This window comes from Tetrao urogallus (genome assembly GCF_951394365.1).
Source record: "Tetrao urogallus genome assembly, chromosome: 12".
NCBI classification, from domain to species: Eukaryota; Metazoa; Chordata; class Aves; order Galliformes; family Phasianidae; genus Tetrao; species Tetrao urogallus.
In genome coordinates this window covers 14,525,733-14,539,478 of record NC_136825.1, presented here as the reverse complement: position 1 = coordinate 14,539,478, position 13,746 = coordinate 14,525,733, and the positions used below count along the sequence as shown (strand labels likewise).

Here is a 13,746-nt window from a genome sequence, read left to right as displayed (position 1 = left end):
TCAGAGCAGATAATATAGTCACTGGTCTGTGAGACGTGCTCTTCTCTCCTTTCTCATTGATAGGGAGACAATAGGCCATCTGTTAATGAGCTGTTATGGTTGGAGAAGGAAACGTATTCTGGCACTCTTTTCAGAAGTTGGTAATTCAGAGCAGAACAGAATCTTTAGCTGAATCTGTATTCATAGTCTATTGGTCAGCATGAACTATTTCCATGTCCTGGTAACCACAAGAGAGGAACCTGCCTGTAGGAAACAGTGGCAGCTGTTGATGAAGACACCTATCTGAATAGCTTGTATTGCTGGGGCTAGGAGAAAACAATAATCTTGCAAATAGATTGTTATCTACATAGATGCACAAAGGACTTCCACATGGAGAAAGAAAAAAAAAAGTGAATACAGGGAAAGAAAGACTGTGACTGTTATATATTAATAATGCCATCAACTGCAGAAGGTATTGGGAGGTACCATATGAGTATATGGAAGGTGCTATGCTTCCCCAGATGCTGTCAGGAACTGGAACAGAAGCTGAGCGTGTGATAAGAAGTGTATTCAGAAGGTCTGCAGACACAAATGACTATGGACATCAGCTGAATGTTAAGCCTAGACCATGGCTTTGATCTATTCTGCCTCCTGCATTTAAAATCCAGTGTGAGCAAACACTTATCTCTGCATTGTGATGTCAGCCAGATGAGGCAGATATTGAAGCTGGTATGTGTGTGTTTTACATGGCCAGAAGCTTTGTTGGGACCAGCCACTCTCATGCTTGCTCTCATGCTCCCTTTAAAGGAAAACTTCCTTTAAAATTCCTCCTGTTCTCAGCCCTTACCACCTGTGTTTTCTCTTGGGCAGCTGAATCAATGCTCAGCTTCCGCCTCATATTCTCAAGCTATAGGGAAATACAAAGTGTCTGTAGAATCTGCTACTAGGTAGCTGAAAAAAAAGTTTGATTCTGGTAATATGAAAGATAATGAGACCTACTTTTATGATGCGCTTTAAAAGAAAAACAAAAACAAAACCCAACAAACTAAACAGATATCAACAAAATTACGGAGACAAAAGCAAAACAACCCAGTGCATAGCTACCACTGCTTGCAGCAATTGTTTGACAAACAAATGCCATGTTACACCCAATTCTGTTCCCCCCCTGCCAAGTTCCCCACACAATTTGTGTTACCTCTGGTAATGTCTGTCGGTTGTCATGCTTTCTTGCAGTCTCTTTCCATGTTGCATGGTGCATAATAAGGACCTTTGAAGTCTGCCTTTGATTTGGAAGCTGAAGCACCTGGAGTTGCAGAGGTTGTAACAAAACTGCTAACAGCACTTATCTGACACTGTGCTGCTTCATTTGAACTATCTGGTGTTTGTTTGCAATTGCCTTCTCTGTTTGCAAACAGAGCAGATCTAAGCTTGTACTGCTAATTTGGATAGAAGCTTCTCGTGCCAACATACTGATCAGTGATCTGTGATCTGAGTTACACGTATTGAGAGCATGCTGTTGGATTCCTTGTCCAAAAGAAGTGTGTTCTAGTATGGTTTAAAGCATGGTAGGTATTTAGGGGAAAAATGAGTGGCATATCTGTTTTTAAAAGCATCTGCAAGATGGTGTAAAACCTAAATGGTAAACAAGTTGTGAAGTAGAAGATGCTAAAGCATCAGTAGTGGACACTGTGGATGGTCTGGGCTACAGGAAGCCCATGATTGCGTCCATCTGCATGAGCAGAGGCAGTTACAGAGCAGAAGACTTAATGTGCAGTTGAGGCCAACAGGAAGTCTGGCACCTTCACCCACCTTGGGATGGCAAGAGGAATGTGCCAAGCCTTTCAGACAACTGCAGTTTGACAGGAAAGGAGATGATTAAGAGCAAAGTTCCCAAGCCATAAAGGCTTCATGCTAGGCTGGTTGGATGACCTGCTGGAGCATTTCAGAGAAAGCTCTTCTATCACTTGGTCTGGCTGCTGGTGCCTGCAGAGGCCCAGAGGCAGGGTTAGCATGGTGGATCCCTGGGCACCCACCACATCTCTGTGGTGCTGGCCAAAGTGTGCTCCTACTGCTGCTCCCCAGGTGTTGTCCATGGAAGAAATAACTTGAACGTGTGATTCAGATCTCTCTCACAGCTGGAACAAATGGTGGCCATGAGATAGTCTCGGCAAACCTGGTCACAGGTCAGACCTGAAAGAGAAGCTTGGGAGGGGTGCAAAATTAGGGGATGGTAGGTCAGAAGGATTCAGAGAACACATGATAAGTTAATTTGGAGCCAATTTTGTCCTATAGTGAGAGTTGAATTTCCGGAAAGATGAATTTCTACAGACATCTGAGACTGTCAAAAGAAAAGGAGATAGTTGCTTAGTTTTGAGGAATAAATCAGTGGACCTTTGTGTTATTCTTTTTTCATTCCACGTATCCCTTCTCTTGGCTTTGTGTTTTTTCTGTGTAAATGGAAAACAGAAATTTCTGATGTACTGGGACTAGGGAAGCACACAGGCTGGGAGGTTGCTTACTCTTCATGTCTTTCAGGCAGCAGAATGTGCATAAGCCTTCTGTCACCAACCAATCTTTTAGATCCATCTGCAGACATTTTTTTCTGAACTGACACGTACTGATTGTTGTTGTAGCCTTTATTTGGGAATTAAATTAGGTAAGGTTTACTTTACTACAGAGGCATGGAGGAAAACATGGGGGTTTTGTCAGTGCTAGAGAAAAGAAGCTGCTGCTTGTAGAGGATCTCCTGATAACTGTGGTTTGACAGATCATTACCGATTGCAGCAGCTGAAGAGAGGAGAGGTAGGATGCTTCTTCAGCAGTGGCAGTACCGAGTGCAACTATTTTATATTCTATTAAGTAAGGATTTAATCTCTGACAGAGAAAAGCATCCTGTTAGTTTGATTTGTTTTGATTGGCAGTGAATTCCAAACTTCTAAAAATTTAGATTAATGGATTCTTTTATCTCTATTTTACTTGCAGAGGAAAAGAGTATTGAGGATTTCTTATAGAGATATGCTTACTTGCCCATAAGTAACAGGAGTAATTTAGAGACAGGGACAACTGAGGATTCCACTCTTCGTATTGCAGTGCATTTGCTTCAACTTGAATTTATCCTTTAAAATATTACATCACCTTATGTTACACTGACAGTGACAAATTCCTGAGGCAAAAGAATACATAATGTTTTAAGTCAACTTCCAAAACCAGGGCACGGTGAGCATAAACATAAATGTTAGCTTTTGCATAGTTCTTTTTGTTGGCAGATTTACCACAGTCTTAGCCATGTCCCTTAAAAAAAATGGTTCAAGCAGTAGTATAGGGTCAGATCCTAGGCTTATGTCTCCTTGTAGGCACTTCCCTGGACTCAATCTTGATGCAGCTAGGAAGAATCTTGGTGTTGCTTGTTTACATGATTGAATATTGTAGGCTTTGATTTTAATCGTCAGTATTACTCAAAATATTCTAATATTGTCTGCAAATGATGCTCAAATTGCCAGGTGGAAGTTAGGATATCTCTAGAGGTCATGGCTGGCTACTGTTTGTTTATCAAAATAAGCACTAACTATATTACTTACTGAGTGCCTAATGACTTCATATCAGAAGAATAATCTTTTATTGCCATAATTTACCCTAGTACTCAATGGTATGCATCTCTTTGGCTGGATTGTTGCAAAACACCTTTACTAGTATACACAGTATAAATTAAAGTGTTGGAGTTTATACTTTTTTTTTTTTTTTAATCCCATTATTCTGTTTGCTTTCCGTTGGCTGCTGAGCTACTGATTTCTATCAAACTTTGAAAACTTAATACTTCTATGAATCAAAATAAAATAGGCTATGTACTTGGCATGTGCCATGTGCCATGTTCTTTGGTATGACTTCTAAAAATGACTAAATAGGACTTCTTTTGGAATGACCAAATAAATGAGAGAAGTTGAGAGTAGGGTAGATGAATATCCTCATGCCTTTGATGATATTTTTTGCAGATCAAATGCTGCAGGTCTTCACAACGGCTACTATTGGATGTATGCAGCTGTGATAGAAAAGATTGATATACCTATGCATAGTCTCACTCATGTAGGATTACAGCAGAAGTCTGAAATTGTCATTGGAATCACAAATGTAATTTCTCCTTTGTGTTCCTTTTCACCCATTATGTCCTTGTTTGCTTGTTAAGCTGAGTAAACAAGAGGTTGAGTATTGTTTGGCTTTATGTGAAAACCACCAGGCTTTGCCTAACTTCAGTTTAAAACAATAAAGCAGATTAAGCTCACTCAACACTTGATTCTGTTCTCTCAAGAAGCTCATGAATTTTTTTAAGCACTGATCTGTCATTTCTGCATTAAACTATGAAAATTCTAAATGCATATAATACTTACATATCCCTTCTACTTCTAGTTAAGCTTATGTAAGAAAAGAGCACGCAATATTCTCTAAAATGTTCACAACATTCTTGGTAGATTATTTTGAATGCACAAGCTTTGCCTTTTCAGTTTTCAATTTTCACATGGTAATGTAATTAGGGTGTCTTGCAGATGCTTTAGTACAATTGTACTTCCATTTGTACCCTTGGTATGTTTTTGGTGTTAAACATTTATCAGCTAAACATTTCATGAATAATGAAATGCTGATCTTTTTGGTTCAATACTGGTCGTTGTAATAGAAGAAAAAAACAAGGGTTGAGAAAATTGATGGAAAACTTGTGTACTTGATTATATATTCCTCTTTAGATAGATTTTGCTTACTCAGAGTTTCTATACAAATGCTATGAACCTCAGTGTTACTATTGACTATCTCCCCTGGCTTCTTGCTAGGCACCAAACCTCTGTACAAGAAGACTTGTGCTTCCTTGTCTGAAAGCTCTTCTGTATGTTCCAGGAGGCTATAGAGGCCCACCACAGCCACAAAATAAAAACAAAATTCCTATTCTTTTCATTGTGATTTTTTTTTTTTTTTTTTTGAGATGTGATTAACCAAAGAACTTTAATTCAAAATGCAGAAAAAAGATTGTTAACATTTATAGTATGCACATAGATGTAAATGAGAAGAGATCAGAAATGATATTATTATTTTTTCATATACATATAATAGGTTTTTCCTGCGCTAGGTAGTCATTTACAAAATATTGTTGTTTCTATTTCTAACTTCTGGTGAAGTTTTTAAAGATTTAAGAAGTAGCTTACAAATTAGGAAAAGAGGAAAAGAAAAACGGGAATTAAACAAAACAAACACAGAAGCATCAAATTGTCTCAGAAGGGGCATTTAAGAATTCATGGGCTTGTGTATAAAATTAGATTCTGGGTCAGTACAAGTCAAGAGAATTTAGTCTCAGTAAAATCATAGATGCAACCAAAATGACAAGACTTGGAGTAAACCGCTTGTAACCTGTGTCGTCATATTTTGTTGCCTTGGTGTAAAGGCCAAAAAGGCCTGTTTTGTATAACAATAGAGAGCAAAGGCCTTTTAGGCATAGAGCACCACTATGAAAGAGCTGCACGCAAAATGTTGAAGTTGATTTTTATGAAAGTAATTGTGATGATCTCGACTTTTGCTTTAACAACACTTTTTTCTTAATGCAATATAGCAATGTCTGTAAACTAGAAAGGAACGGGCTAATATGCAGAAAGTGATATCCTTTTAAAAAGACTTTGAATGACTTCCAGATGCCGCTGTCAATACAATTTTGAATCAAAATGACCCTCTAGTTAACGGTAGTAAATTTTCACAGAAAGGTGCCCTGAAGCAAGTGGGTATTTCAGCCAGTAAGTCTGATGTTTTGATCTTTCTATATCAGTGCTCCACTGTTGGCACAGGCATTCATCTCTGAGGAACTATGCTCCTTTGCTGAAAATATTAAAAGCTTCTGAAGTAGGAATAGTGATGTGTTGCAGTATGGATGATGAACTATGCTGGCATCTTCTTGGTAGGCAGGGGAAAATGAGGATGAGGCCCAGTATAGCACCTTAAGCATGAACATGCACAGTTAACTTCATCTGTACAGGACCCAGGGGCGACAATATGTGGATGAGGCAGGGCATGCATCTTCCTTTACAAGTGCACTGCATCTCTGTGCTGCATGGGGCCGGGCTAGGTGTTCAGGAGCGCTGAGCCCACTGCCTCTGCTGGGGCATGAGCAAGAAGAAAGTCACTCAGGACAATCCTCAATGCTGATGCAGGTTTTTGAGCACTTCAGATAAAATCTGAGTGCCCTGGAAAAGTCACAGTGCTTCATGGACCTCAGAAGGGCCCCTGTGCTGGACTTCCAGCATTGCAATTCTCTTCTATGGTATTTCACTAAGGATCATTGTACCTGATGCTGATTGCAATGTGGATTATTAATTACAAAAGTTTTCAAAATCTATTGCATTTCCTATGCTTCTGACTGTTTGAACAATGGGTATGGATTGGTCAAGTTGCTCAATCAATTTGTGAGCTAATTATTCTCCCCACTTTCTGACTGGTTTAAAAATCTTCTTTTCTGTTTAAATGTTCTTTAAGTGTCTATTGATCTTTGTGTGGTTAAAAGTAACAAAACCAAGTTGTTCGTAGTCAGATTCCAGTTGACTTCTACCTTTGGGGTCTGACTTCATTTTGTTTACAACTGTGATAAGTGTTGTGTAGATGGAGAAGATGACTTAGTTTTAGCCCTCAAGAAACAGCAGAGACAAAAACATGCAAGCACTTAAGTTTCTGAGGCATGAAGTGCAAGAAAATAAAGTGGGTGTGCTACTTCCACGTGTGTTTGATTGTTGGATTAAAGATAAATATGTATACTTTTGTGTGGTGCTGGCAAAAAGGGGTTTTTAGGAATGATTAGGATTACTCGAACGGTTCTCCAGTGTGCTGCTGTGTCTGCACTTGAGATGTGGCAGGGCAACGTTCTTTGTCTGAAGGGGATTTGGAAGTTACTTTAAAGAGAGTTGTTTTATACCTACTACTGTTACTGGTAACAGCTATGAATAATTGAATGTCAGAGAAAGATGCTTTTTCTCTCTCTTCTCCCTCCCCATTTTGTTTGCTTTCTGCATTTGACAGCAGTTTGTCTCTACTCTGCTGCAATGTTTTCCCTGCATCATCAGACAGGCGGTTGTTTATGTGGATATTTGCACAGCATCAAGAGAAAAAAAAAAATTACTTTAAAATAAGGAAATAAAAAATTTTATTACCCAAGAAAATCCAGCAAAGGGGAGAAGCAAAGTCTGAGACAAGTACTGTAACTGTTGCTGTGTTCGGTTTATTGATCTGTTGAAAAGAAACCAAACAAAATGAAAGTTGACAGTGTCAGTTCTGTGAGTCAGTGAAAATGATTTGCTAATGCTGTATGATCACTGCTAATAACTGTTTCACTCTCTTTTAGGATCAGAGTCACACCCAAGTTTCGCAGTACCGCCAAGACCACTCTTTGATTATGAGATCCATTGTCCACATGACGGATGCTACTCACTCGGGAATTATGACTCCCTCTCAGCTCACCACCATTAACCAGTCCCAGCTAAGTGCACAGCTGGGGCTAAATCTGGGAGGCACCAACATGCCACACACTTCTCCCTCCCCTCCTGCCAGTAAATCAGCCACTCCTTCCCCCTCCAGCTCAATAAATGAAGAAGATGCAGATGAATCAAATAGAGTAAGTTAATCCATGCGTTGCAGTGAGTAAGCTTTACATGGCTATATAGTGTGTTTTCATTAATGTGGCAGTACTGTCTCAGCTGCCAAGTGATCATACAAAATATGTATGCTTTAACATACGGTCAACTATGTCATTTATTTACTGTTTAGCTTCTGATTTAGGAGGCTTTCATGATACCTCCATAATAGATGCTAAAATATACATATCCGTTCATATATTTTCAGTTGAATACATTCATGGTTCATTTTAGATTTTATAGATCTGGTGAATCTCTTTACTCCTCAACTTTGGGAATTTTTTCATTTTGATATTCTCTGGAGTCATTTAAAATATAGATGCGTTTAGACAAAAATAAAATAAACTTTCTTCTGTCTGAAAGCTTACTTAATTTACAGTTTGCTTTAAATTAACCTGTTACAAAAGGAAAATGTTATAGCACTACACATACAGTGCTAATTCAGACTTCTTGATGAAAGATTTTCTCATTAGCTTAATGGAAATTGTATATATGGAAAGACGATTCCATTCAGCATTCTTAAAATATCAAAGTTAAACAATGACAATAGAAATGTAGTTAGAGCCACTCAACGTGGCAGCCCTTGTTGCCACAATCTGTGTGTAGTCCAGAGGAAGGTATGGGGCATGAGGAGTATATGAGGATTGGAGATACTGGCAGTCCTTGAAGTGCTGATCTAAAGGTTTCCCCTTTAAGGTGGTAGGAGATGTAGGTGTAGGATGCTGCTGTGTGGGCACCTGACCCCATGTGAGAAGCCTTGGAAGAGGGTGTTGGGCACAGGGTGGTCCATTGTGCTTGAATAGATACTGCAGAACTGCTGCTGCTCTGACCCATGTCTGAGAATAAGTGCTATTTGGTGGGAGGAAGACCCACATAACAGGAGTATCCAAAATGTTGCCTACATAGGAATTTTTATCCATTTATTAATAAGCCAGACTGACAATAATTATTCAGAATTCCTCTGACTTCCATTTCATGTGTATGTGGACTGTTCCTGTTACTACTGTTTCTTAGGCTACTGGAGAAAAAAGAGCTGCCCCAGATTCTGGCAAGAAGCCGAAAACTCCAAAGAAGAAGAAAAAGAAAGATCCCAACGAGCCACAAAAGCCAGTGTCAGCATATGCCCTTTTCTTCAGGGATACACAAGCTGCAATTAAAGGGCAGAACCCAAATGCTACGTTTGGAGAGGTTTCAAAAATAGTGGCATCTATGTGGGACAGTTTAGGAGAAGAACAAAAACAGGTAAAAAATGGATGGAGGGTTGTCTCACAAGAAGTAAAATAGTTATTGCTTGTAAAAAATCCTCCTATCTCGGAGCTGAGCACACTGCTTGCTGATGTAGACCTCTTGCTCTGCAGAGCTCCATTGATTTTTGAACTTGCTGAAAATCTGGCATCTAAAAAGCATTTTGTTATAAGAGTCAGTACGTCGTATTCAGTAACTGTCTTTACATTTTAAAGGGCACTTTGTAAAAAGCTCAAGTGATACTGTCCTGGAGTCTTGCTTAAGACCACCTTTTGATGATTCTCATTTCAAAGCTCTTATTTCCTATTAATCGCAAGTTAGAATAGAAAAGGGGAAGGTACAACACATTTACCATTTCCTTTGATCTGCCTTATGAATTTGTTACAAAGTGTGTTGATTTTAAACCTTTGAAGCCAATCCTCTGTGCCTCATTACAATGTTGTGTGTGAAATGTTATCTCCAACTCAAAATTGGTACAGAATGATGAGTTTTGTTCTTCCTTGAGGGTTATTCTTCTTGCTATACACATGTAACTCCTACGCATAGATTGGAAAAAAAATCCTCTGGGGCTCTTTGCCTGTTGATGCACCGTGCAGCTCCCAGTCACACTTAGCAGTCTGACAGATGATGATATCTCACAGACGATGATCATGATTGAAGGATGATCTTTATATGTAGTGCTGATTAGAAATACAGATTGATTCACTTTTTGTTTAACTGTTCTACTGAAGCTCTGTGGGATTCTCTAATACTGACTTGGGGAAAGTGAATTGTCAAAACTCTGTGAACCACATTTTCCTTTTTTTTTTTTTTTTTTTTGGCTGCTTTGTACTACTTCAGATACTTTTCAGCACGTGAAATACTCAGTGTCAGTAAAATATCATTTTCTAGGAAGAAGCAGTGTGCATAACTGGTCTTGTCAAACAGTTGGCTACTCTAGCAGTTTTTTTTCTATGTGATAAATGGAGTTACGTTGTGGTGACATTCCAGCAAGTGGACCTGAAAGTCTGTGGCCACCTGCAGGAATATTTAAAACTTCCAGGGAAGAAAAAGCCCTCATGAAGTAAAAGTGTTTTCAGATTGTTGATCTGAGCTTTTAGTTTTGTTGCAAGAGATTCTGAGAGCATTCTGGCAAAAACTTCTTAATAATTGAAGTTGGTGAAATTGTGGTCTCTTTTAATAGGTATATAAAAGAAAAACAGAAGCTGCCAAAAAAGAATACCTAAAGGCACTTGCAGCCTATAGAGCAAGCCTTGTTTCCAAGGTAAGCCTGATAATGCTTTCTGCATAATGCAAGTTAGTTTTTGGCAATGTTTTCCTTACTAATGGGGGTAGGAGTGCGGTGTAATGCAAAACAAAAGTAGAATCCTAAGATTTCTGTAATGCAATTCTAAAAGATGTGCTGCTGCTTGAACCCTGTGTGGCCTCTGCAAAGAAATTTCATCTCTTTAATGGCACTGTAATGATTACCAAACAAGAACTTTGTAAGCGCGTACATCTTCCATTATCCTGGGAAGCAAAATAATGCACTTCACTACAGAAGTAAAATTCAGTCATGAAAAATATGCCGACCTTTTGACATTAACATTTACAAGCTATTTGCAGAATTGTTTTTTGTTTTTTTGCTGTCGGGTTTTTGTTCTTTTTCCCTTTTCCTCAAGTGATTCTTCCCAAAAGACAGACTTGTTTTGCATGGGCTTGAAGAGCTGTTACTGTGTGGCAAAGCTTAAGTATTTCTTGCAGGTGAGGGGGAAAAAATTTCTGTGGTGGCTCTGAATTTGGAGAATACTTACAAATGGACTGGCTGGCAGTGAGTCTTGTTGAGTATCAGAGCAGATCCCCACTTAGTATGAAACGCATGTGAAGAAAACAAAGCTTTGGTCTCAGATTTGAGAATTTACCTTTTTAACTGAGCACGAGGCTGATTGTATATCTGCTGCCTCTGGACACTACAAATGCAAACAGGATTCTAATACATGTATGAAAATCAAGGCAGTCATTTCTCTAATAACATTTCTTAAAGACCAAATACAAAAATGCCCTTGATCACAGGAAAGCAACAGCAACTGATGATATCTAGTTCCTGAGAATGCTTATTTAAATGTAAAACTACAGAGCATTAGGAAGTAGCACAGAAAGGTGCTGCATATTTTAATTAGTGCTTAGAAATACAACAACAGAAATTAGACACATGCATTCTTGAAAGCTGGAAGATTTCCTTGTGTTATGAAACTGTGTTTTTCTGTTGTCTCTAGGACTTAGATAATATTCTCAGTCTTTAATATCATCATGCTAAGTTCAATGGCAGCAGCAATTCTGAATTGTTGCTTTGAGGGAATGTGTCTTGTCAGTCCTAAATTCCCTTTTCAAAAACAACAGAGATCATGTTTTCTGCCCTAATCGGTGGGACTTGTGCTGCTGAGTGACTTCTGAGAAGACTGTGAGTGGAAATTACACTCCATGTCCAGAATTCATCTCCACCAACCTTAAGATATCTTTGCTGTTGCTTTTCTGTCAAAGGTTGTTGTTGAGAGTAGATACAGAATAAGCACTTCTGAGGCAAGATTTGATGCATTCTAAGGTAAATGTCTAAAAAATATCTATTTATTGTATGGGATGAGAATTTTTCTCTCCATCACCTTAACAGAATTCTAGGCAACTATATTACATGTCTTATACAATGCAGATGTGTAAAACTATGCAAGATGATCCTACTTCTGATGCTTAATCATATCTAATTTAAACATACTCAGTATATTCAAACATAGCTAATAAAACCATGTCTTCAAAGGCACCAGAAAGCCTCAGAATGAAGTTTTCCTGCAGGTATCTCTCATCAGAAAGCTCCATGACAGTGGAATTAGGCAGGTTGTTCTAAGCAGGGCACCTGCTGATGTAGCCATGCTGCTTCCAGTGATTCTGGGCTTCTGTCTTCACAATGCTCCCTTAGACTTCTTTCTGCTGAGAATATTTTGGACATAATGCCTTAGAAGTGAAGAACTACAGTGAGCTAATATAAAAAGTTGTTTGATAAGTTTTGGTGCTTGTACAATACCTCTATGCCATCAGAAGTGATGTAGTGGGATATGCTTCTCCTCAGAACAGCGTTGGTTTTTTGTTTTATTTTGTTTTGTTTTAACACATAAATAGAGACTGTTTTAGCTCTTTCAGCCAGATGAAGTACTACAGATTTCTGATGTTGAACCAGGGCACAAGTTAATTTGTTGTCTAAGAATTGGAATCTAAGTAGGAGCTTGGAGGTACCTTGTACAGAGAGAGACAGTAAGGTGACAAAGAGGTGTAATGCAATGGACCAGCGACCTTTCTCAGACTGCTGATTGATGTTTCCCCATGGAAAACAGAGGATGAAAAAGTCTCTCAGAGTATTTGTGACTTTTTTTTCCATTTAAACAGTAACAAAGTTTTTTTTTTTTTAAGAACACAAGGTAACTTCAATTGATCAGGTCAAACTGAGCCAAGGTTCATAACATTTCTAAATATATATCAAACAGCTAGATTTAGGTACTGAGAGAGGATAAATAAGAACTGAGATAGTAAAAGTTCAGATTGGATGAAGAAAACAGGCAACTCAAGCAAGATTTTGAACTGCATTTCCTAAATAGACTATTATAATAATTGGACAAATTCTCTAGGGCAGACTTTCCACTGAGCAGCTCATGAGATTTGAGGGGGAAGGAACAGGTTTGGTGATCTTTTTAAGCTCAATATAGGATGATGTCTACTTTTAGCAATACCTGTTCTTCAATTTATTTTCCAACACAGGCTGCTGCAGAGTCTGCTGAGGCCCAGACAATTCGTTCTGTGCAGCAAACATTGGCATCCACAAATTTGTCTTCCTCCCTTATTCTGAATACTTCTCTCTCTCAACATGCCACAGTATCGGCATCTCCTCAAACTCTTCAACAGTCCCTTCCCAGAGCAATTGCTCCCAAACCTCTGACCATGAGACTGCCAATGAATCAGATTGTAGCTTCTGTTACCATTGCATCAAACATGCCGACAAACATTGCAGCTCCATTGATAAGTTCTATGGGAACAAACATGGTGGCAACACCGTCTTCATCTCAAGTAAGTCCCTCCATGCAAAGCCAGCAGCACCAGATACAGCAGCTGCAGCAGCAACAGATGCAGCAGATGCAACAACAGCAGCTACATCAGCATCAAATGCATCAGCAGATACAACAACAAATGCAACAACAGCATTTTCAGCACCACATGCAACAACATTTGCAGCAGCAGCAGCAGCATCTTCAGCAGCAAATTAATCAACAGCAAATGCAACAGCAGCTTCAGCACATACAGCTTCAGCAGATGCAGCAGCAGCAGATGCAGCATATGCAACACCAGTCACAGCCTTCTCCACAGCAGCACTCGCCAGTAGCCTCTCAGATCACTTCTCCCATCCCTGCCATTGGGAGCCCTCAGCCAGCACCTCAGCAGCACCAGTCACAAATACAATCTCAGACACAGACTCAAGTATTATCACAGGTCAGTATTTTCTGAAGATAAATGATCTCACAGCATCGCTTTGTGTTGATGGAGGGGGTAGGGGTAAACCATATTTGGCTGAAAACTGTAAATTGTTGATGGTAGTTATGCAGGGATGCATAACAGATCAAATGATCCTCTAAAGTGTCTATTAGATAGGCAATAAAGAACTACAATGTAGCTGTGTATCATCTTTTAGCTGACTATAAATCATTTTGTTTAAAAAAAAAAAAAAAAAAGCTGTGCTCTCTTTCATGTGATGCCTTTTTAATTTATTTAAGCTTTACCTACAATATGTGAATCAAATGGCCTAATAAATACCTGAACCTTATGACTGCAACATGGCCTTTCAGAGTTACAGATT

The 13,746-nt window shown here is 38.9% G+C and overlaps 1 protein-coding gene across 2 annotated transcripts in view; it reads left to right on the top strand.

Annotated features, from left to right (window-relative positions):
• TOX3 (TOX high mobility group box family member 3) overlaps nucleotides 1-13,397 on the top strand; it is a gene marked incomplete at both ends in the record, with an annotated part of 73,697 nt that extends 60,300 nt beyond the window's left edge. For both annotated transcript variants that reach the window (XM_079541485.1, XM_079541484.1), the window contains 4 exons: nucleotides 7,340-7,609; nucleotides 8,643-8,870; nucleotides 10,057-10,137; nucleotides 12,657-13,397. In XM_079541485.1, the coding sequence (XP_079397611.1) occupies nucleotides 7,340-7,609; nucleotides 8,643-8,870; nucleotides 10,057-10,137; nucleotides 12,657-13,397 (1,320 nt within the window). The remainder of the gene's footprint in view (nucleotides 1-7,339; nucleotides 7,610-8,642; nucleotides 8,871-10,056; nucleotides 10,138-12,656) is intronic.
• Between the last annotated feature and the right edge of the window lie 349 nt (nucleotides 13,398-13,746).